The sequence below is a fragment of the Chroicocephalus ridibundus genome, chromosome 1, assembly GCF_963924245.1.
Source record: "Chroicocephalus ridibundus chromosome 1, bChrRid1.1, whole genome shotgun sequence".
NCBI lineage: Eukaryota > Metazoa > Chordata > Aves > Charadriiformes > Laridae > Chroicocephalus > Chroicocephalus ridibundus.
The window spans coordinates 32127068-32152016 of NC_086284.1; the positions used below are offsets into that span (position 1 = coordinate 32127068).

General features: G+C 45.8%; 1 protein-coding gene across 2 annotated transcripts in view; it reads right to left on the minus strand.

The window, feature by feature from the left end:
• Positions 1-7406: 7406 nt before the first annotated feature.
• Positions 7407-24949, minus strand: part of WDFY2 (WD repeat and FYVE domain containing 2) — a 67176-nt gene continuing 49633 nt past the window's right edge. Inside the window, exons 5-12 of one of the 2 annotated variants that reach the window (XM_063333717.1) lie at positions 21487-21637; positions 18547-18659; positions 17479-17605; positions 15343-15448; positions 11909-12010; positions 10174-10304; positions 9707-9815; positions 7407-9063 (exon numbers count right to left, since the gene is read on the minus strand). In XM_063333717.1, coding sequence (XP_063189787.1) covers positions 9034-9063; positions 9707-9815; positions 10174-10304; positions 11909-12010; positions 15343-15448; positions 17479-17605; positions 18547-18659; positions 21487-21637 — 869 coding nt within the window. In that variant the 3' untranslated portion in view covers positions 7407-9033. The remainder of the gene's footprint in view (positions 9064-9706; positions 9816-10173; positions 10305-11908; positions 12011-15342; positions 15449-17478; positions 17606-18546; positions 18660-21486; positions 21638-24949) is intronic. The other variant, XM_063333724.1, reaches the window with a different exon arrangement.

Sequence of the window (24949 nt, forward strand, 5' to 3'; positions counted from 1 at the left end):
AAATTTTAGGGGCAAGAGAAAAAAAAATGTGCCCAGTGACAAATGACCAGAAATACAAGGTGGCACAAATTCTTGCTGAGCAGGGCACGCTGAGGACTTCGCTACGCACCCGGGTTATAGGAGCCGAATGACAAGTTCAGCAGCTCTTCTCGCTGCCCTTCCCTTTCCACGCTCAGCCCCACACTTCTGTGTCGGCGTTCAGGCTCAGATGACTCCGTCCTCAGCTGGTTTTCACCTTCTGAAGGCTTTCACATTGCTCTGCCATTTCATGAAGTCACCTGCCTGGAAAGTTTTTTGCTCTCGTGGATTTTGCACAGAGAGGAATGTCGCGCCGCATCCCACGGGCAGGACCACAGACCACGTGTGGAGTCATTCCCCCGTGCCCTAATGGAAAGTCACGGCCCATCGACAGCACAGCGGGACTCCCTGCAGCGATGCAGGTGGCGCTGAAACATTTCTCTGTCACGGGTGAAATTTTAGGAGGTCACTGTAACAGATATCGGACGATTTTGTAAACTGCATTTCCTCTTCTCCTGAGTTTCATTTCTGGGACATGTTTATTCTTTGTTAAAAAAAAAAGCCAAAACAACCTGTGGTTGATTAAAGGTATAAACGATTGTTTCTTGTTTGCCTTTGAATAGCGGGACCTTCCCATGTATACTGCACTATTTTGGAGCAAAAGGCAAATACCAGCCATTTGCATTCGCACCAGCACACCCGCCGGCTTCTGTGCTGTCCTGTCTCTCCACGCTCACCGGGACGAGAGGCAAGAGGGACACCCCTTCCCGTGAAACATGAATCAGGTGGGATGTTGGACGTGAGAGAAAGAGGGGAGTTTTCCTCTAGACTTCAATGTAAACAGACTTCAGTCAGTGCTGAAAAACTCGGTGTAAACAATTTATTTGGTGGGACACAGCCCTGGGCCAGACAGTTCAATTTGCAGTTCAATCACAGATTGTGTTTCGGAATAACAGAGCGCGTTTTTAAAGCCAGAGCAGCACTAGTTTTCATTAAGTCAGTGAGTGGAGACTGAACATGGAGTTTACTCTTTCAGAGAACAACCTGGTGATCGTGGACTCCAGCGGCGAAGGGCAGCTGTAAACTTGTTTAATCCCTAAGTTCCTTTTGCCCGTGCCCTTCTGTTCCCTGGGTGCGTTGCTCTCTCAAGACTCCATGCAAAAATAAAGTGTCTCATGACACCAGGTTCTACTTACCTAAAATTAGCGCTGGTCAACATTCGCCCACTGGCTTTTTAAACGAGCTGTTACAGCTTAGAATGGCAGCAGGGAAGCTTCAGGTCTCGCCCGGCTCAGCTCGGAGTATCCCCCTTGTTCGCCCATCAGGCTCATAGCTCTGGTTTTGTTGGGAGAGGTAGTTCTGGGTGCGTTTGGGCAGACCCAGTGACTGAGCGGGGAGATAATTTTGAAATGTCAGTAAGATGACTCGAAAACTCTCTGTTCCTGCAGTCATCCTAACAGCACTGATCTAGACACCCAGAGAAAGAAGGTATTGAAAAGGCAAGGAGTCTAACGGGGAGCAAATGTAACAAACCCACTTCTGGGACTAAAAGTGACCAAATCCAAGAACTTTTTTTTTTTTTTGTGTGTATGTGTGAAGTAGGTCAGTATTTATGTTCCTCTCTCTCTAGAGGGAGCCGTCAGATAAACGTTAGGAAAAATGATGCCTTCTTGTGAAGGAAACTTGTCCTCCCTCAAGACAAAAGCTAATGCACGGCCTTTCAAAGACAGACGGTGCCAGCCTGGACAAAGCTCTTCAGCTGGCCAGGTTTGAGAGAAACCTCACCGTGAGAAACAGCTCCAACCTTCGCTGTGCCGGCGGCGACAGCGCTATTTCACAGATCAAAACGTTGCTAGAACAGAAATTAATTTAGTTGGGGTTAAACTAGCGCACTTCATTCAGTTATGTTGGAGACACTTATTTACATAATGGAATAGAACTATAAAGTGTTACACTATAATTAGCAGAAAAGATGGTCAAATTGCTGAGCAGTATTCCTAGAGAACACTGACCTGAACAAAAGCCTGTAAGATTTTTTTTTTAATGTAAAATCCCTCTGTTCTGAAAGACAGCAAAGCCCACAAGACACTGGTCAGTAGGGTGAAGGTAACTGACCGAGCAGAGAGGCAGAAGCAACGCTCAGCCTTTGGAAAACTAAACCTCACCTGAAACTAGTGGCAACGACAAAGATGAATTAAGTTTTGGTAACTCATTTTTTCCCTGAAACTTTCTTGATTACTTGGTGGTGGAAACCCCACCGAATTTTCTTGGGACAGGACAAAGCAGAGGTGTTAATCATAGAATGGTTTGGGTTGGAAGGGACCTTCAAGATCATCTAGTTCCAACCCCCCTGCCACGGCCAGGGACACCTCCCACTAGATCAGATTGCTCAGAGCCCCATCCAGCCTGGCCTTAAAAACTTAATGATGGGTCTTTCACCTCTGAGGGAAGCCCTGACCCGTTATAAAATGTTTGTATTGGATTAGTATCTGCAAAGGTGCTGAATTCTGTGAACGGGGATGAAAAAATTGTGTAAAGAAGCCTGGAAAGTGCAAAGGTGATAAAACCTTTAATAAACCCAGATTATTTAATGTATAGGGAACAAGTCACTGGAGAGAGGCAAAACCTGTATCTTCATAAGGCCTGACACCTCCTGCACCATCTCTGTAGCGATCTGTTTCTTCCCCATCATTTTAATGTCAAAGTGCTTACGCATTTAATGGAGGCAGAGAAATACTATTGGGCGATTAAACCAAAGGACAAGAAACTCGGATCTTCATAGACTTGATCTACCACCCCATCACCGGAACAACTCCATACTCTCGTGGCTTCTGGATCCTGGCCAGGGCTGCGGGTCAGCTTACAATGCCGGGACAGGGGATGGTTCTGATAAACGTTCATTTCTACACTACTGGCTTTTTTGGTACGCTGATAAAATTCTCTCTTGGGATCTCTTCTTTGCAAAGACTTTTCGAGTAGACCGTGCTCTCCTATTTTCATTTAGTTTCGAGTTCGGTGCCCCCACATGGCACCAATTTCAATGCCTTTGAACTCAACCTCTTTCTGTTCTTAGCAGCACAAAGTTGTCCTGCAGCAAACCAAATTTCAGAGATTGCCAAAGACCGGTCACAAGGGAAAATCCCTCAACCTGGGAAAATGCAACGGAAGGTCACATGTGGCCACACAGAGTTAATCTCAAACTTAAGCTCCAGAACTTCACATTATTGTCAAACTAGGGACCACTTTTTTTTTTTCTTCTGAGAAGCAAAGATTTCCTGCCAAATTTCGCATGCAATTTTGAAGAGAAAAATCTGTTTCTTCCTCAGTATTACACAAGAGGTCAACGCTGAAGGGATTTAGCACATTAATCCAGCCTGAAAAAGGATCAAGTTTGTTGTTACTGCTGCGTACTATTGTCACATATAGGAACAGAGTCTTCTAAATCCTAATTGAAAACAACCCGTGTGCTCAATGTGGTCTCCTGGAAAGGACACGGCCCTGTAAAACCACGCATCGTCGACCTAGTTCCTATGTGCTACAAAATAGAATTTTGGTTCTTCTTACCCAAATCCTATTGGGAACAGTGAGGACAGACATACATAGTATTGGTTAGTTGCCCTAGTATTTTAGAAAGATACATTTTTAATTTTTTTTTTTTAATTTTCTAACACATACAGTAGACACAGACCTTAAGTGGACTTCAAATTACAGAATGGTTACAGAATCTGCCCCATCCCTGGAGGTGTTCAAGGCCAGGCTGGATGGGGCTTTGAGCAGCCTGGTCTAGTGGGAGGTGTCCCTGCCCAAGGCAGGGTGGGTAGAACTAGATGATCCTTAAAGTCCCTTCTAACCTGAACCATTCTGTGATTCTATGAGGTGGGAAAGGACCTCCAAACGTCATCTGGTCCAACCCTCCTGCTCAAGCATGGACAACTACAGACAGTTGCACAGGACCACATCCAGATAGCTTTTGAATATCTCCAAGGGTGGAGACTCCACAAACTCTCTGGGCAACCTGTGCCAGCGTGCAGTCACCCTCACAGTGAAAAAGTGTTTCCTGATATTCAGAGGGAACCTCCTGTGTTTCAGTTTGTGCCCATTGCCTCTGAAGACCACTGGAAAGAGCCTGGCTCCGTCTCCTTTGCATGCTCACCTCGGGTATTTATACACATTGATGAGATCCCCTCTGAGCCTTCTCTTCTCTAGGTGGGACAGTCCCAGCTCTTTCAGCCTTTCCTCATAGGAGAGATGCTCCAGTACCTTCATCATCTTAGTGGACCTTTGCTGGACTTTACACAGTAGCTTCATCTCTCTTTTGCACAGGAGAGCCCAGAACCGGACACAGTTGGGAAAAAGTTGCATATTCCTCTCTAACAGTGATTTCCTCAGCAACATAAAGCAAACTTTTTCCCCCCACACCTTTTTTGGATCACGCACAAACCTTTTTGTGTGTCCAGCCATCCACCTTCTTATCAGCAACCAACCCCCAGCAGAGGGATCGCATCCCTGCTATTCCCAGTACCGCAGATCCTCATACCACCCTCTCAGGCAAAGCGCAGCTGCCACTTTTCGTGTGCTAAAAGTCAATGTGCCGACGACATTCAGGGGGTGGCCTCAAGTTCAAGAAGATGAGGTGGGGAAGTCACTTGGGCTTCACCATGAAGAGCAGCTGTAGACCAGAGTGCTAACACCTGAGCACACTAATGTCACCCTGCAGGATTATCCTCTGTTACGCCGGCTGACTTTGAGCCCTAGGCACTACCCCGTTTCAGCCACCTTTAACCACGTTAGTCTCCCATAGACAGAAGGACCATCAGTGCTATCCTTGCCAGCAGTTGCCCACATACTTTTCCCTTCACTTAAGTATTTTCAGCTTAAAAAGACTGCAGCTTGGGGCTCAGGGTCATCTTCCTTCAGCCACCTGGAACACAAGTGGCTCAAGTCAGCTGCTCGGGCACTGTGTATGTGTCCTGGTTTGAGATAAAACAGAACCGATTTTCTTTTCGGTAATTTTACTTTTCAGTTAAGCCTCTTCTAACTCTCTGGAATTAACGGCATATTTTTCAGACAGCGTCTGCTTCTAGCAGATACGGTCTGATGCTTCTAGCGAATCCCAAGGAATGGCATGCAGAGAGGCTCCTGCTTGTACTTAGTGCTAGAACGGCCAAGGGCAGCTCACTTTGTTATGCACAAAGTCGGAGGGTCAGAAGCGGAAAAGCGTAGAGGGGTTGCACCTGTGGGGAGGAGCGGACAGGAGACGTGACCCAAACCTGACCAATGGGGAACTCCATCCCATCTGCATCTTGCTCAGTATAAAATGTGAGGGATCGAAGGGCTCAGCCTCTTTCTTCAATGGCTGGTATCCAAGGAGGACTCTGTCTGTTCGCCTGCCTTTGATCCCGATCTCTGCGTTCCTGAATCCAGTTCTGGAATCCAGTTCCCATCTGTCACTGAGTCCAGTCTGGGACTTAGACTGTCATCGTCATCCTGGGAGCTTGATACTGGTTTTGTATATATTGTATATATTTCATTATTTTATTATTAATATTAGCATCTTTTCTTTTTATTATTTTATTATTAATATTTCATTAAAGTAGTTTTGTTTCATTTCTTTTCAACTCATAAGTCTCTCTCTCTCTCCTTTTCTCTCCTCTCCTCTGAGGGGAGATGCTTTCCCTACTCTGAAGGGGAGAGAGGTAAAAAAGACCATCTGTCCTTCGTTTTGGTGGCCAGTCCAGCCCAAACCGCGACAGTATCCGACCAGCGCCTGCCCCACCACCTGCCCAAGCGCTACAGATACTGTTCATTTTAAAACCAAGAATGGCAGGTGGATGCTCTGAAGAACACTGCTTCTTCCTCCGAGGAAACACCAGCTACGCGAGAAATGAAAATCAATTTCTCTAGAGTGGAGCGCAGAGGAAGGCCAGCACTGTTTGCACGCCCCTTGGCGCAGCAGGAGGTATCACTGAAAGCCTGCTGCTGTGCTTCAGAGTCCTGGGGAAAAAGGGACTTCGTTTCATTCGAGTGTGTGGGGGGTGCTGCATGCTTTACATCTGTACCAAAAAAACCACGCCGCCCCCCCTCCCCAGTAATGCAGTTCATAAAAATACCTCAAGATTTGTTGTTCAGCAACTAAAATGGAAATAAAAGGAGCAGGCAACAGGGATCCCTTTTTGTGTGGATCTAGAAGGCGGAAGAAATTGAGGCTGTTACCCTAACACAGCAGAAGAGGCAGGCAGGCATTTTAACTCGCCCAACCTCAAACGCTTCTTGTTTCATTTGGGAGGTAAAGGAATTATTGTTTGAATTAGAGATGCCTATTTTCCCTTCGTATCTCTACATTACAGCTCTTACGGTCATGGCAAAGGGACACACCTCCCCTTCTCTGCCAGCTTCGCTTTCAGCTTATACCACCTTCCAAGCCAAGACCACTCTGCCCTGAGACTGCAAGATACGGGAATGTTCAGGTTAAACTCAGATAACCCTGCAGGTAGTTTAGTCAGAAAGAAGAGCAAGGAAATTTTGCAAAATGGATGCGTATACCCAACATCCATCTGTAAACAACACTGAACCCACAACTGCTTGGAAGAGAAGGGGGGTTGGCCAAGAGTGTACTGCAGAGCAGTCCAAACACACCTCGGTCCCAAATTTAGTCTCCTTTGGAGTCAATTCCTCACCTTTGTTTGAACGTTACGTGCGCAGAAGGACCAGGCATTGACCCTGGGGCAGATCCTCAGCTTGATGACTCCACCGGTCCATCACTGTAAACACAATTCACGCTGGAGTCCCAGGCTTGCTGCAACCGCTACGTCTCCTCAGGAACAGTGACTTAAGTTCACTTCGGTGCTCCCATGTTTCTGCCACCATGAGATACACTCAGCAAAACAAGTCAGATCTTCGGCCAAAAGGCCCTGAGCCCAAGGTAACGTGGAACAGCATAGTCCAGCAAAGTTTTGTACATCTTCTTCAGCTGGAATGAAATATTGGCAGGCGACTTGCTCATCTTGCATAGCTCCGTCAGCCAAGAACACTTCAGTCATCAGAAAACATGGACAAGGTGGAATGAAAAGCCTTCCAAGAGGAAACAAGCATCTAGTTTCCAGAAGAGAAAGTGGGAGGACTTCGAAAACAATTAGCATTCAAGCTGGAAAAAGAACCTTTTAATGCTGTGTGAATTATGTTTGAAAATATGCTTTAAAATATGCTGCCTAGAGGGGAACCAACAGCAGGCTGTGTGACCAGGAAAGCCATGGTGGCATCATTTCAGAGAACATGACTGCAAAATGCTTAAGCATAGTTTACAGGATGTTTAAAAAGAGAATTTTCCCCAAAAATATGTAGCAGTCCTGCGGCATGCACATGAAAGTCCCCTCACCCTTTCCTGTGGAAGCTCGCTGGTCCAGAATTAATGCCACGGATTGTGTTAACCTTTTTGTTTCCTCAAAAGTGAATTACTGCTGGGCAAACAAAGGAGAAGCTTTATTTTCTTTAGGCGTTATCACTCAAGCGAAACCACAAAGCTTCTCTAGGTAGCAATGTGCTCTGTAGTGGTAAACATCATTTATAGGATATTATGTTTACTTTAAAGGAGAAAAGTAGAGTCCAAAATGGGGCAAGACTGAGCACCACTTGATGTGCTGTGTCACAGCAGCGACAGACCACGAGGCCTCCTTAAATAGGAGATACAGGAAAGCCCTAGGTCTGGTCTGCAGTTCTATTCTCTACACCAGTTCCTTCAAAGCACATCAGCAATAGCGTGCTAAAAAGTGAAATGGGTTAAAGGAACAGACAGTTGACTCTTCAGAGAAGATCCCTTTGGAAAAAAGGGCTTTTTTGTCTATTCATCTTGACGACATCCTTCTAAAAAGGTAATTTTGGTCAATCCAGGTTTTTAAATACTTTTTATTTTTAAAAGAAACCGTAAAATATGACAACAGGACAATGCGCATCACTCAGCAGTTATCAGTTTCTGGTCTAGAGAGGAAATTAATAAAAACCATCAGCATTTGAAAAAATAAATATGACTAACCATATGGAAAACAGGAAAATCAAATTCATCTTCAACAACACAGACAGGTATAAATGCTGAAATGTTGCTGCGCAAGGTAGAGGTAGAGGTAAACCAGACTTTTCAGACCTAGACCAGTTTTAGATCTGCGCCTGCGGCCCCCCCATCCCCCCCCCCACCTCCCCCCCCCGCTCCCCCCGCAAATACTCCCAAAAGTTCCTGTTGCCAATAATTTAATTTGAATCAGCCTGTCAGCCTCATCAAACTCAAGCGGGCCTGTGTGCTCCTTGTAATGCTCTGAGCCGGAAAACTATTTCAGTTTTTGTAGAAATTAGTTGCTAAGCAACCTGCCCCCCTGGTTTTGCGATTTGTGCAGCAAGGAAAGAGGCAGAAAGCTGGATTTTAGCTACTAGAAACCAATAAAATGCTCTCCAGATGATGTCCGCTAGGACAAGAAGATGGTAGAGCCCTTTTAGGAATTACAATAGTCCCTCAGCTCCTCAGTGGTCCAGCTGGAGAACACACGACGCTGCGCCTGGAGTTCCTCCACTGAAGACAGCGTGCTCAGCAGAAACGTCCCAAATCAATAGGTACTCGCTGCAGGGAGAGCCGATTGCCTCATAGAGTATGTTGATACCGAAAACTCACACGGTAGGACACAACCCGAGAACCCTCTGTACAAAGCAGCAAGTATCTTGACACAGTGAAATATAAAAACTAAAAATTGCACCACACACGGATTTTCCAAACAAACTCAAAACAACCGAAGTCAGATCGTACAAACCATTAGTTAAAAAAATACCTTCTTGTATATTTTGAGAATAAGTGGAAAGAGTCTTCGTGCAAATGTTCAGCCTTGATCAAGCAGAGGACGTAAAATCGTTGTAAACGCATTAGTTCCTTTCTCATCTGCTGTATGCGCCCAGCGTTATCTTCTGCAGTATGATTAGGGTTAGGAAATCTGGTTCGTCTGTAAATATCACCTTTCAAGTTCCACTGATGTACCATCAAGAAACTACCGGTGTCATATCCCACAGCTGTTAATACAATAAAATATAATAACATAGTCAGCAACGGTAAAAGATAATAAAATATAGTACATAATGTCATCTCTAAATAATTTGCGCCTTGTTTTTTGCTTAAGAGAGGCTACCTAGTTAGAGGTGGATGCAGCAAGCCTGCAGAAGTTTGATTTCATTTTCCAGCACTTATGTCAGCCTGGTGGAGGTTGACCAAGTGACATTCTCTATGTCACTATGCTTTACCCTTGTGATCCAGATTCATAGCTGGCCTTAAGAGAAACCAAATAACGCACGTTATATCGCTAACTTGAATGATTAGCATAGTCATAACACATTGTAAGGTGGGGTTTTTTTAATTATTCAAGCTTTGTTATAAACTTACTCATTGTTTTAGCTATTTCTTTACCCACCCACACAAACTGTGATTTGGCGTGTTGAAATACAGTTTGTCTACCCAGAGGAAAAGCTACAGTGAGCACTTGTCCCAGTCCCTTCGGGCAATAACTTCATAGATGAAGACCTCCTTGGTCTTTATCGGGCACAAGTCCATCAGTGAGAGGTCTCTGGGTGGAAGAAAGCAGGTAGGACATACCTGCAACTACATGGGAGAGGAAGGGGAAATGACACACAGGAGTTAGAGCAACCTCCTCGCTCCTACCTTGATAACCTTGTCTGTCCCCGAGGTCAACAGCCATCCCCTGGTGGCATCAAAGTGTACGTGAACAATGTTGTGCTTACTGTCGTGGAAAGTAGCCGTGGGTGCCCGCCTGAAGAAAGAAATCCAAAAATCAGCAAAGACTGTGACTGCAGGCTTTTCTCCCAAAATAGTCTCTATCGAGGAAACAAGTATTTGAATGCTGCTGTAAGTCAGTCATTAATCTCAGCAATCTCTTTGTAAACTCCACTTTGAGGCCTCCCTGGCATGAAAGGAGCAGGGCTGGAGGGTTCTCCTTTCCTCGCGGTTTGCTGGCATTGCAGAGTGCCAGCAAAGGGTGCCTTGCTGAAAGATCCCAGGGACGACCCCGCTGGGCTGCTCCCTCTGGGAGCCCCGCGTCCGCCCAGGCCCTCCCAGATGCAGGAGTTTTGTCCCACTCCAGTGCAAGCTGGTGCAGTGTCCACACTTACTCTTCATCCGTTATGGACTCATGACAGCTGTCGCAGACCCTGACTTCGAACTCGAACCCCATCAGCGGGATGGAGGAGCGCTTGGAGCTGCATTTGCCGCACACAGCTTTCCCACACTTCCGGCAGTGATGCTGTAGGAAACGACACAGGGAAAGACATCTTCAGCCACAAACCCAGATCACTGCTTGGGTGTCACTGCCTTTACCATCTCACTCCAGCAAGACCCAGCCAAGGCTGCAGCCAACAGGAAAGTGACTCTTCCAGGGATGATGAAGGAAAACAGGCAAGCTCTTCAGAATAAACCGGGGGGGGGGGAACAAATAAAATCTTACTTCCCCCCCACCTCCTCCACTACCTGAGGCAAGCAGCAGCTAATCACTAGCTAATCACTGACACTCTGGGAAAGTGGCAGATAAAACACTACCCAGGCTAGGTGCTATCTACCTTTCTCCTAAGCTCCAGGTTGACACCATACACCACCCAGTAAATCATCACTGCCTCCAGCACTTGGCATCTGTGGATGTAGCTGTGGGTCAGGGCTTCTTCACTGAGTGCAACCAGCGTTACAGGGGGGTTTCAGCAGGGTTGAAGGTGGAAGAAGGAAATCCAGCTGTCATCTTTTCCTTAGCAGAGCTAGAGATGGCAGGACAAGACAAGGAGGTCCCTAGGCACCTAAGAGATGTGTCCCGGCCAGCCAGGCATTGGCCACAAGGCTGGGAGCTGTAATTACCCCTGTCCCTGGGAGTCTCACTTTGGGGGCGGTAGGGGATGACAGCACCAGTCAGCAGCATGTGACACATTGAATCATCTCCAGGACAAGGTAGGACAGGGCTATATTAGCAAAGTGTCATTCTGGAGTCCCATCCCAGCCTCTAAGTAGAAAGATCTGCCATCTAATCATCTTGGTCAACTCCTTTTTCAGCATCAAAAGCACTAACGTTTCTGCATTTTGATGCTACCTGCCTCATGGTTGCTCATGCTCTGGCTGTGTGGGACCACAAGGCTGCCTCACCGGCCACAGAAGAGCCAGGCTCTGCGGCGATGAGCATTACATATGGAGAAGGTGCAGATCAGCTCTGCCTCAAACACCTGATTTCTCCAAGCTCCATAAGAACATGCCTCTCAGCATTTTTATGGCCCTCTCCCAAGCGTCTGCGATCCCCAGCCCTCTCCTGCTGGGCAGGAAAACACAGCGGTATGTTCCAAGCAGACCTATAAGCATTTTCCAGCACAGCCTGAGCAGTTACAGATGTTTACTCAAGCCCATTGAAAACAACTTTGGCTCCAGCACAATCTCCAAAAATCAGCTGCAAATTTCTTTCTACAACACATTCAACTAACAATAAGCAAAATCCCACATGGCTAAAGCCATGGAAGGCCCAAAACCAATTTACTCAGGCCAAGGCCTATTACACGCATTTGCTATTGGGACTGTCTGGGGAAAAAAAAAAAAAAAAAAGAAAAAAAAAGAAAAAAAGGACAGAAAAAAAAGGGGAAAAAAAAAGAAAGAAGGAAAAAAACAGAAAGAAGAAAAAAAACCAGAAGAAAACTGAAGTGTGCTCTGACCACAAAATCAAGCCTCTCCAGAGGGGAGCTCACTGTCCCACTATCGAGCACTCAGTGGAAGAACAAAGTGCAAATTCGCAAGGCTTTAGGCGAAAAAAGGTTACCACGAGCTATTATGAGAGAAAAGCTTAATCGCACCATGTTAACACACCAAAGGACCCATACAAACCTGCCTGAGGCCTATTTTCTTGCTGTCCCACATTTGCTTGAAGTTCCAGAAGAAAGGTTGGTCACATTTTTGACAGGAATCACTATCCAGCCACTCGGGGGTCTGCAACACACACACACACACACATAGACACAAAGTGGGAATGAGCAACAAACAGAAAGGCTTCCAATGGAGCTCAGAGACAGGACAAGAAAGATGTATTGGGGTGTGGTAATGTGATCAGCTAAACTTAATTAAAAATCCCCATTACCACAAGATGCCATTTTGACTGTTCTGTGGTATGTCTTTTTTGGCTCATCTCTGAGCCTTGAAGAACATGGGAGGAACACTTCTCACCCAAATCATGAAGCAGAGTTTGATTATAAGACCACAAAAATAACCCAGGAACAAACAAGCCTCCCCCACCTCTCCAAGTTTGGAATTAAGCATATAAAAATATTCTGTCCTGTCTGGACAGCATTTACCATCTGCTGTTGCCTCTGGTGGAAACTGTGGGCAATTAGTATTTCCAATAGCCAAGCTACTCATCTGGAAGAAAGGGAGAGGTATCCGAAATGCTCTGGTTTTCTAATTATTATTTCTTTCTTTTAATACTGTAAGAGGCATTCCTGCTCTCAGAGGTGCCTGTGCTACAAATCACGCATCGGGGTGAGCTAGATGAGATTCACTTGAACAAGCCCAAAACCCACACTGGCTCTTTTCCCTGCTTTTACACTAAGACGATGGGAAGAAGGTCTTCCATTTCCTAACAAGGCACGTAGCTTTGCACCCACTCTGTGGATGAAGCAGGTAAGAAGATTTAAAGAAAAGAAAGAAAATACTAACAGCACTTCTCTCTCCTGCAGCTAGGTTTTACTGTGCAGAGTAGCATGGACCAGACGCCCTGGTGTAGGGCAGCAAGTCTTGTCAGATCCTGAAAAAGCTCAGGGAACACCTGAAGAGGCAGGAGGGCATGCGGAGGGGGCAGTCAATCTCCTCCCCTACATTTGGATCCCATGACACTTGTCCTGCATTGAGCTGCTGGGGGACATGCAGTGCATCTCCCCACAACGTTTAGGAAACCCTCCCTGGGATGTGGGACTTGGGAAGAGTCTTGGTTCTTGACCCCTCTCCAGCTGCCTGTCAGTCTGTCTGACCTAGCAAGAGCGACACTCCTTCCCAGCAGATGACTTCTGCTCTTTTCTCAGCCCCACCAGGACAAGAGCTCAGCCTAAAGCTGGCAAGTGGGTCCATCCTGTCCCCGCAGTGGGGCAGCCCCAGCCAGATGGGACCAGCCCTGCCTCAGCACCCCTGCAATGTGCTCCCACCAGCCCCACCAACTCCATGAGATTAAATAAGCAATAAATAACATTTAATACTTTATAAGAAAGTGCCATTAGCAAACTGCAGTTGGTTTAACAGAGCCACCGGCTTCTCACATACTGGAGTTTAAAATGGCAAGAAACACAGCTGAGATTAAGAATCAAAAATAATACAAAAGCCAGGCAAAGATAGGGTAAGGCTGATGGAGACCCTTGCCTCCCAGGATAGTTTTGACCCCCAGCAATAAAGCAACCTCCTGCTTCAGCTTCTTCTGCCAGTTACTTTGAAGAGCAACTGGGACAAATCCCTGTCTTTTCTACCCACAACCATCTTTTCATTTAATGCCTATGGATTTACATCTGCATGTATATAAGTTTTCATCTCTTAAGCATCTGAACACTATACACGAAGACATTTTGCTTGTGACAAGTAACCGCTTTGTAGTCAAATAGAAACACAGCTTCTAGCACCTTTCAGATGCCCTCCTCTTCCCAGCTTTTTAAAACTAGAGATTAAAATAAGGAATCAAGGGCTAAAATGGCTTAATTCACTCTAGTGCCATCTCAGAGACGTGGGAAAATCTGACTGCATCAAAGTGAGTACTAAGCACACATCACGTAGAGAAGACCCTTGAGTAAGGGCAAAAATCCCACAGCCAAAATCCAAAAGAAAATGCTCTAGAACCCCGAACCAAGGTTTGAGATTAACACCTCAAAGGTTCATGTTTTAGAGGTGGTTTAGCACCACAAACACCCTCTATTGCACTACTGATAACAGGAACAAGCCCACATAGCCAGAGTCAGAGAGAGCAGCGTGCTCGTTAGCACCTGCTGCTAAGCCCTCATTTAGCTAATTATATTTCTCCTCCACTTTTCAGACCAGCCTTCTTACAGACCAGCCTTCTTACAGCATTGCTGCCTGTTTTGCAACAAGCCAGTCTTAACCCTTACTGTAGCCTTTTGAAGGCAGCAAATAAATAAAGGTTTTCATTTCTGGATGTTCCAGTTGCAGCAAAAAGGAAACATCTGTTGGGAAGGAGGAAGCCACTCCGCTTTCGTTTCACTTTTGGAGCTGATGACATAATTGGCCATTAGATTAGCAATTAAAGAGAGCCAACTGGAATGCTAATTCACATTAAAAAAAGGGAGCTCAGTTCCTGCCTAGGCCTGTTTCAGTCGGTTTTTTCTAATCCAATGTTCCACTTAGCTTTCCTCCTTCCTCCAGGGAGACATTCACAACCAGGGGAGGCCAAAACCCTTGAGAACCAGCAAAGCTGGCAAAAGCCCATGCTGCCAAAAACTTTGTTCAGACCTACCCACTGCGGGGAGTCGGGGTGCCTTCCTACCCCCTGCAGGAGCAGGGCAGAGGTTTGCCATGACTCACATAAACCAGGATTTGCCGTGCTGCCGAACAGGGCTGACGTCTGACTCACTCAGCATGGCGCTCGCTCCCCCTCTCTGAGTCAAGTCTCTGAAATTGCTGAGCGGAGGCTGCTCCCACAGCGCCAAAGACCCGGGGTGCGTTTTTGCACCCTCTTACATTTGTTGGCCGCGCAGCACAAAAGCAATTAGGAGCGCGTGGGTGAAATCTTACTGTCTGGATCGGCAAAATCATCGTTTACTCCACTTCTACGTGGTTACACCAGAGGGAAGCAAGACTGAGTAGCGGGTGAGATTAAAGCCCTAGTTAAATGTCTTTTTAGCAAGAACAAGAAAAAAATGGGGCTGCAGGTTTCCAGAGATGACAAAGAGCTTTCTTGTTTGGTTTCCTTAAAACTGCCTAACAATTATCAGTCCATCCATTTACCTCAGAACTGATAATATTTCTCATGTTGTCATGAAAAACAGGGCAGAACATCTCACAGTACTCTCCTTAGAGGATGTCTTTCAGAGCAGTAATGTAAAGGGTAAGAGCCATTTAGCAGCCTACTTAATAAGCATTTTCTGCCAGACAATTTCCCTGGTACCATATTATCAAAGGCACAGCATTATTGCTGTAGAACAACTGGAGCACGTCCAAAAACATTTTTAAAGCCCGGAATGATCTTGTTCAGGTTGAAAGTTTCACGTTTTAGAAAGGCCCCTTCTTCCCAAAACTGTTTCAGACCAAATTGACAAGAATTGAGTATCTACCTCCTGCCTCTCAACATCCATGTTCCAGACGACGATTCCCCCATCTGCACCACAGGAGATGAGCTGCCGAGTGTGGTGAGCGTAGGAGAGAGACTGAACTTTATCGCTGAAAAAGAAACGAGACAGTTACTAATCAACCATCTATGGCTAGCACACAAGTAAGCACAGAATATACAATTAAGCAGTATAAACTACTTGTTTGCCCATATGTTTCCCTCTGCCTCTCAGCATACATGGCATCCATCAGACACAAATCAGTCTTTGCTGTCCATCTGGAACCAGAACCAGTGTTGCTCATCTGGGCAGCATCCACAAAGGCAAAGATCTGTTCTGATAACTGCTTTTGCTGCTCCTGAGACGGGAGGTCCCAGCTGCACCGGGAAGCTCGGACAGAGCTGCAGCTCCAGACCTCTCAGAAGGCACATCTGGATCCATAAACACAGCCCCAGTAAGGTACCTTCTTGTCAGAAAGTCAGTAACAACTTTGTTTTTGTAAATCTCTGCAACAACTAGCAATGAAGCACTGAGGAACTACTGAAGATTTTCTTTCAGCGCTAACAAGCACAGAGAGTTTCAAAAATTATATAGGAATCACTAAATTGTTCCTAAGCCTTCCCAAGGTAAGGTGGAAGATTTAGGTGCTTTTGCTTCTTCTTTTAAGGAAAAAGCAACATGAGAGAAATAATGCAATTTAAACCCCCAAAGCTGTGCTCATTCCTTCATAAAAGAAAAAAAAAAAAAAAACAGGCCTCATCTCAAGCTATTTACAACCTGGGAAACAAAGCCCGTATAACAGTGTTATGGAAAAAACAAGATCAAGAAGTACCAGTAACCGAGCACACAATGACTGGAACTATCCCATACCATTTGGTTTTCTTTGCTGCCACCACTGTTCTCATCTACCCAAAGGACTTTCATGCTAATGCATTTACTTGTGCATATGGCTGCTTCTCCAGAGTGGAATGCATTTCTGAGACAGTCTGGTACAACACAGCCTCCCTTCACAGTGCCCACCTGCCAACGCCAGTGGCACCATCAGGTGAAATGTTTCTTAGTCCCTGTTGTCCTTAGGACCAGGTCTCTATGCTGTACAGTGCCAGCCAACCGCCATGCTACAGATCTAGTTGAAGATGACTCTGCTCATTATAGCGGCGTTGGACTAGATGACCTTTAAAGGTCCCTTCCAACCGAATTATTCTATGATTAAGATCCGGAGGCTAACTTCGTATCAGGAGAACTAATTTCCACGGCAATAAATCTAGCAGCAGTCCATTAGCAAGCACCACTGGTGGGGTACGAGGGTGATCTGGGAATTTCAACAAAAGCTCTGCAGTGCTCTGAAATCCCAGCGGCATCCAAATCACTCAGCAGAGTGCAGCATCACTCAAAAGAAATGTATGAATATGTAAGAAACCGTTAGACCAAAACCACCATGAGATTTTGCCACTCCAGACCTGAGCCTGGCATGCAAATCCCACGTATATGCACTCCCAGTACACTGAAACAAACTTACTGCATTGCCAGTGTTAACAGGAGGTCATTGCACCTAGAGCCGTTCTGACCTCTGCTCAACGCCCAGCACAAGCTTACTCTTCTTCAAAGACATCTACGATGCCATGCAAATGCGAGATTTGTAGGTGCAAAGATGAAGCCTCTTTGCATCGAGGAGACAGTGAAGGCCCCTATACGTAAAGCACATTACTTAGAATTCAGGTTGCAGGTAAAGTGTCATGGAAAAAGTTAACGTGAAGATAAAAGGGACTAATTGTCCAAGCCTGATGCTCCCTCTAGGGGACGGAAAGACCTTGACACCCAAAAAGCAAGAATTTCCTTGCAGCTGTTCTTTGAGGATCCTCCTCTTTCCAACAAAGGTGCAGGCTCTGGCACAACACATTCAGGACTGTAAATACTGTGCTTTCCTTCACCACCCTTTGCAGACTCTCAAACCAGCCTGTGGGCCCAACACTGAAAAACTCACTATATGCAACTTATTCCAGTTGCATATGGACCACCGTGAGTCACACATATAAGCTTGAGGCGTGTGAAGACTGTAACCTTTGGGCTGTGTGTTTCCAGATGTGGCTTCTGCCTTTAGCTTTGCTCCCATAAAAGCAGGAGGAAGGGCTTTGAACGTACTTATGTCCTTGGAGCTCAATGGCTGTTCCTTTTCTTCCTCCAATGTCCCACATTATAATGGAATGATCAGAACTTCCCGAGAATAAAACTCGCTGTATAGGGTCCCAACAGAGAGCGGTGACACCACCTGAAATAGAAGGTGCACACAACCGTCATTTCATTACAGAAAGTGGAAGACAGGAATGTAGCTAAATAAATAAATAAATACATACATACCCACACAACAAAAAATACAGAGAGTGATTAAAATGCAGGTCTCTCTAGCAAAGGCCATGCAGTCACTGTGCTTGTCAGTTGAAAACTAACAGCCTAGAAAACCGACTGAAGCCCCGTCCTGCTTTTCTGTGGGCAGAGGGCTCCACTGCCACTCGCATGGATGAATTCACTAAGCAGTAAAGCATGGCACAAGGACAGTCACAGTGTGATTACACAGCTTTTCATCTCCATCATTCCAGGATATAGATTTTATTTAAGAAGAGAAGCAAGTGTGGAATATTGTGAGCATCTTCACAGTAATCCTAGCACAAGGACTGAACTACCTTGTGCTACCTTGTGATTGAGCTATTAGCATTCAATCAGAGAGGAGGGATATGGAGAGAAAATGCTGAGGAACAACCTCTGTTTCTTCTGTTAGATGACAGGATCACTTCCTAGAGTTGCTGTTTTTAAAGTGTGATGGGGCACAAGTCCCAGCAGTGAAACAGCAGTTAATGCCTCCAAAATGTGCCTGTTCCACTTGGGCAAAAGCATCTACCAATACTGGTCTTTCCTTGAGGAACATCCTCCCACCCAGAGTTACCACAACTTGTTCTACTCTCACTCTGCTTTAATTAGCAGCTACTGATTGTGGTGTTTTCTGCCATAGAAGTTTTCTGATCAGAAGTCTGATCACTCTCGGTTTTACCAATAAAGAATAAATTTCCCTGAGCTGTGGAGAAAGTTTAAGGTCTATCTCCCTTCCATGCTATGCATTGAGACAAGCCAACCTAGTGTTTCACAGGAGAGTCAAACCACCGTGATGCTGAGCACAGATGAAGAATCAAATTGGCTCTCCTCCTGAGGCCTTACCTGTGTGTCCCTTAAATGTCGTAACCAGGCTGCAGGACTCTTGCTCTAGTTTGAGTATGGTCACTTGCCCAGAATGATCACCAACAAACACGTGCCGGGTTTCCACATCAAATCTGATGGATAAATGCTGAGGAAAATACATTGCTTATACAAGCTTTGCATTCCTTTCATGACTTGTTAATTCTTTTCATGTGAGTATACTGCAACCTTGCGAATAGCACTTCAGTCTCAAGGAGGTATTCAGAGTGTGCTTTTAGGCATCAAGCTCATACCTGTTCATATTAATAGTGCAGCCTCCCTGAGTAAACCAAAAAGTGGGAAAAAATGAGGATGCAATTTGTATTTTTATTATGAGACACCTTTGAAGTAGCCTTTTGCCATGAACAGAGGAGTCATCTCCCCAGGCCCTCTAACTTAGGTGCTAGAGTTGGATTGTGTTCACACTCTTTCCCTTCCAAAAACTGTATAAAATAACTATTACTAGTTTTTTGCTCCTTCATTATGGTTAAATATGCAGGTACATTGAAAGAGTATTGTTTTATGTTGTATTTAGGAAGTGTCAGCCACATCAGGTGCATCACACATCATATTCTAAACTGAATAAAATCTGGACCCATTCAACCACCTACTGGAACCATCTATCTGGACAGATTCTGACCTCTTCATCCAATTTAATTCCACATTCAGAGTCCACACTGGATATTTAAGGAGCAACTACTTAGCACTGATTTTATGGACACAGGACATTTGGGAAAAAACCCTATATTCCTGTGTTTTGCAATATTTACCACAATTCTCCCTTCTCCCACCCTCCAACAGCATGCTCGTAGAACCATAGAACAGTTTGAGTTGGAAGGGCTCCAAGAAGCAGGGACATCTTCAACTAGATCTGGTTGCTCAGAACCCCATCCAACCCAACCTTGAATGTTACCAGGGATGGGGCATTTACCACCTCCTTGGGCAACCCCTGCCAGTGTTTCATCACCCTCATTGTTAAAAAATTATTCCTTATATCTAGTCTAAGTCGTCCCTCTTTTAGTTTGAAACCATTACCCCTTCTCTTATCGCAACAGGCCCTGCTAAAAAGTTTGTCCCCATCTCTCTTATCAGCCCCCTTTAAGTACTGAAAGGTCACAATAAGGTCTCCCTGCAGCCTTCTCTTCTCCAGGCTAAACAACCCCAACTCTCTCAGCCCATCCTCACAGGAGGGGTGTTCCAGCCCTCTGATCATTTTTGTGGCCCTCCTCTGGACCTGCTCCAAAAGGTCCATGTCTTTCCTGTGCTGTGGGCTCCAGAGATGGATGTGGTACTCCAGGTGGGGTCTCACCAGAGCAGAGTAGAGGGGCAAGATCACCTCCCTTGACCTGCTGGCCACCCTGCTTTTGATGCAGCCCAGGATACAGTTGGCTTTTTGGGCTGCGAGCACACATTGTTGGCTCATGTTCAGCTCTTCATCCACCAACACCCCCAAGTCCTTCTTGACAGCAGCAGGGCTGCTCTCAATCCCTTCATCCCCCAGCCTGTATTGGTAATGAGGGTTGCCCCGATCCAGGTGCAGGACCTTGCACTTGGCCTTGTTGAACCCCATGAGGTTCACGCAGGCCCTCTTCTCGAGCTTGTCCAGGTCTCTCTGGATGGCATTCCATGCCTCAGGTGTGTCAACCGCATCACTCAGCTTGGTGTTGTCTGCAAACTTGCTGAGAGTGCACTCGATCCCACTGTCTATGTCACTGATTAATATATTGAACAATACTGGTCCCAATATGGACCCTTGAAGAACACCACTTGCCAGCAATCTCAATATGGACATTGAGCTGTTGACCACTACCCTCTGGATGTGACCATACAACCAATTGCTCATGCACTAAACAGTCCATCCATCAAATCCATATGTTTCCAATTTAGAGAGAAGGACGTTGTTGGGGACCGTGTCAAAGGCCTTACAGAAGTCCGAATAGACGACATCCATAGCTCTTCCCTTGTCCACTGAGGTAGTCACTCCACCATAGAAGGCAACTAGGCCATCATGATCTGATGACCCAAATTAAAGCATCCTCCAAAATTTTGAATCACTCAAAACGGTCGATTCTCTAGAGAGGTTTAGGAAATACAGGATAAATTCCTGCATCACGCTTTCAAAAGTATTTATCATTCAGTTAAAAATTAAGTTAAATTTTTATGCCATTTAGATTGGCTCAATGACCAGATGATATAAAGCAAGTCCGTGTCCAGAAAGTAATTTAGAGTCAGTCTCACTTCCCATGAACTAGCAAAACACACATCATCTATACCACATACGCCATGGGGCACTAAAAAGTCTGTTTATGCTAACCCTTGGTTTCAGCCTAAGAGCTCATACTTTTCCACTTCCCTTTTCATTTGCAATAAAGATGAATTAATATTTCTTTTATTGTCAGGCAGCCGGGGGAGCTCTAGGTGAATAAGCCACTTGAGTGCCGTTTCTGGAGCCATTTACTCCTTAGTTAACCCAAATTCCCAATACATACTGGGCTATTCCAGAGTGAAGGACAAGTACTCATTATTTTATACTAATGTAATTTAATTTTTACCATGCATACACACAGGCAGCTGACCTGATCACCGACCTACTTTGCTAGTGTTAATTCTCAGAAGAAAGCATGCACTGCATGTTTAAATGAAGGTCCTGTCCATATTTATTACAAAAGCAGACCACAATAGGTTGCAGATCGCCCATTATTTTGCTCGAAAATGCTTAGACCTAAATATGCCACCATGCATTAAGGAGACAAAGCAAGAAGAACAGACAGTTTTTAAAATTGGTTTTAAGTAACCATTTCTCTCACAAAGCGCTGAACCTATACAGGGCACAAAATTTGGAGGACAATCAGAAAAATAAACCAAAGAGGCTGTTTAAGTGCCAAAGAGCAGAAATAAAGCCAAGAGCTCAGCAAAGGATACTGCAGGCCACAGGCGCCTGCGCTGGTGCGGTACCCTCCCAGCCGCTGGCCGCTCTCCGAACAGTGCCACGTGAAGTTTTTGTCTTGTCCGGTGCTTAACACCCACTCCATCTCCAGGACAAACAGAATCATCATGACCCTGCTTTGATGAGCTGAAAATTAAGCAGACAGATGTATAACTGCATTGTGGAGAAGAACATGGGGGCAGAACACCACTGCAAATACCAACTGCACCCAATTCCTCCGCTCCCTACTCACCCATCCACCCTTCCCTACAGAAGCTGGTGTTTAATAAACCTGTTGACACGAGCTACCATGCAAGCTTGTAAGGTCCCTGCTCTGCGTGTTCAGCGCTTGCATGAGAACGAGCAGAAGCAAGACTTAATTCCTTCCGTGCCTATTGCAGCCATTTATCTTGTACAGTAGCACAAGTCTTCCTTCCATCATTGTATCATTGCCAACAAAGCTGCCATTGTGGAAGGCACTTTGGCCTCTAATTAAACCTCTTTTGAACTGGTTTTATGACAGCGGTGCAGATGCTGCTGCTGCTGTGAGGTCTGGTGGGTCTGGGCTGCAGATTGTGGTACCCCAGCAGAATGGTGAGTTACAGCACAGGCACGACCCTGCACCAAAAGGAAGTTTATCATTGCATGTAAACTAGCTAAAAAGGAAGTTAGGATGAAATAAAATAACCTCCCAAAAAAAGATCACAGCTGGGCAAGATGAATAAAACAGCTGAAGAAATAAATTTCTACTGCTACCTAAATAAAGTCATCAAAAGCTTTTCATTAAAGTAAGAGAACCCAGGCTTGTACAGACCTTTTTTTGTATGAATGACCAGTGGGCTTGTTCATGAAGTGCTGATTGAGCTGGCTATTTAATAAAACAAGTGGCTGGAAAGACATGCAAAATTATTCCCAGCTGTAACTTAGTGGTGAATGCCATACTTCTCAACCTACAGCCCTACTGGTTTATTACTGTTCTGAGACCCAGCAACATGTGTCGCACAAAGCAGGCTGCTTGTATTTGTTTGTGTAAAAGCTGACATGCTGGAAAGATGAAATATCTTTGAAAGCTTAAAAACAAGCCCGAAACCTCTGTTTGAAACGCAGAGAAATTCCTCAGAGCAGTATGGGAAGATTGCTGCCTGCCCTATACAAATACACATACGCATAGATGAGAGCTGTGTTCAAACTGTACGAGGGGGAACCAGCTGTAGCAAAGAAGAGGCGGCTTGCACAAGCTAACATCTGCCCCTGATCCACACTGCTTTTTAGACCCAGATTCCCCAAGGAGAAAAGTCAATAGATGCACTGGTGCAAGTTGCCACAACTGTGATTGGCAGCTGGACTAGTTTACAGCATCAGACTTGAACTGTGCCCAGATGCTTTCACCCATGCCCATAGAAGCACTCAGATTTTGGATCTCATTTCCATACACTTTTAAACTCTGTGTTTGCAATCAGGATAGAGGGACGGGGACCACCCAGGAGTCACTTGAGCTCTTTTAAACAGATCCTCTCTTCTCTCCACCCTCCAGATTTCTTCTCTGGGAGGAAATTCAGTGACCCCATGGGTGACTAATGCTTGTCTTTACCTATCTGTTGGTCTCCCTGGGAGCATCTGCACTAGCTGGTGGAGCAGTGCACTGCAGAAAGAGCCACGATGGCATGGGATGCATGCTGCTACAAGTACCTGATGGGTTTATACACATGTCCCAGGGGCTGGTGTGCACCAGCAGTGCTGTAGACAGACCCATCCACTTCCACAGGACCTCCAAAGCTAGTTGAGATCAGGTTGTACAAGGCCTGTCCAGGGATGTTGTCTCAGCATGTGGCAATGGCTACTGTTAGTGTCAGCTTCCCATGGTTTGACTGGCCATGGGGATAGCTAGTACCACCCAACTCTCCTAAATCTCCTCTGAAAACTTCTAAAATTCAGGGCTTATACCTTTTGCTAGAAGTACTGCCCGTGGATGGTGAAGCAGCTCTCTCTGGCAAGTAAGGAGTGGACACAAAAGAAACGTGTACGTGCCAAGAGGTGGAAGGGGTGTATGTGATAGCTTTTGCTATCTTTTCAATTCAGGATTCTGTTGCCCACCTGCAAGTGCTGCATGTATTAGCCGGTACCACTACACACACGCTGATGGCAAAACCATCTGAACTAAGTGAAAGAGCACAGTGGAGGTCACCTAATTAAGTGAGGAAAGGGAGGGCAAATGCATGTAGAAAGTCACTTGTCATTTAGAGGGAATTTGACCCATGTAAGGTTTAAAGAAGCAAGCTGTCAGGAGGCTGGAAGTTGACAGCAGAGCAAGGAAAAGGTCTGGGCCCTAGGATTAACACAGGTTCAGGAAGCAGCAGCCAGGAGAAGGGAGCAGGTCCATCTGCAGCAGGAGGGTGGGAGGGAGCATGGGGGCTGCACTCCTGCTATGAGAAAGCAGCACTGAGCACTGCACTAAGAGCAGGTTGGAGAAAGGATGGAAGGGCTATGCCTAGAGTGAAGCAGCTGCAGCCAGGAGATGCACACTGAGATGTCAGCAGCTAGAGGGCAGGGGAAAGGAGGGTCTGTGCTGTGTGTAAAGGCAAAAGCCTGAGAAGCACAGCCATGCACAGTGCAGGGCAAAGAGGTTGTGCTGGGTGAAAGGGAGAATCACAGAAGCATAGAATTGTCTAGGTTGGAAGGGACCTTTCAGATCATCTAGTCCAACCACCAACCTAACACCGACAAAAACCATCACTAAACCGTATCACTAAGCACTATGTCTACCCGTCTTTTAAATACCTCCAGGGATGAGTTACAACAGTGAAAAGCAGCAGCAAACACCAAAAGAGAGATAGAGGTTAGTAGTAAGAAATAAAAGCTTAAAACATGCAAGAAAAGCACAAGAGAAGACGCTAGGCTTAGGGGAAAGCAGAATTAATGGCATGGTGTGAACTGGCCTGAAAGCGAGGAGGCAGGGGAACACTCCTGAAATGGGCAGGCTGCAGAAAGCATGGGGCAGAAGCATGCCTACAAATCCTGCTTGGCAGAAGAAGTGCGTGTTACATCCCCAATTTCTGCATTTCAATCCCCTTTTGAGAAAAGGAAGGTTTCGCAAGTCCAGACACAGTGTCGCAGCAAAACCTCTGCAGAGCATGGCATGCCACCTCCGCTGCCAACGTTCAGTTGCCATATGACACTGGACCTGGCCGCAGAGCCCTGCCAAGACCAAAGCGCAGCCTATGCACGTGCTGTCACCCTCTGTCACTAGCAGACCATTTGACGGGCGTATTCATGGCCTTTCAAGATGCAATTAGTGTTCTTTAATCACTACAGCAGCTTCGGCTACTTATAATACCTTTTTGCGGAACACGATCGATAGCCAGCCAGTTGCTGGGTGAGGTGCCACTTTTAATAGCATTGCTGAACATTTACTTGCTGGCAAAACCATCCAGCATGGCTAAGTTAAAGCTCCTTGGTAAA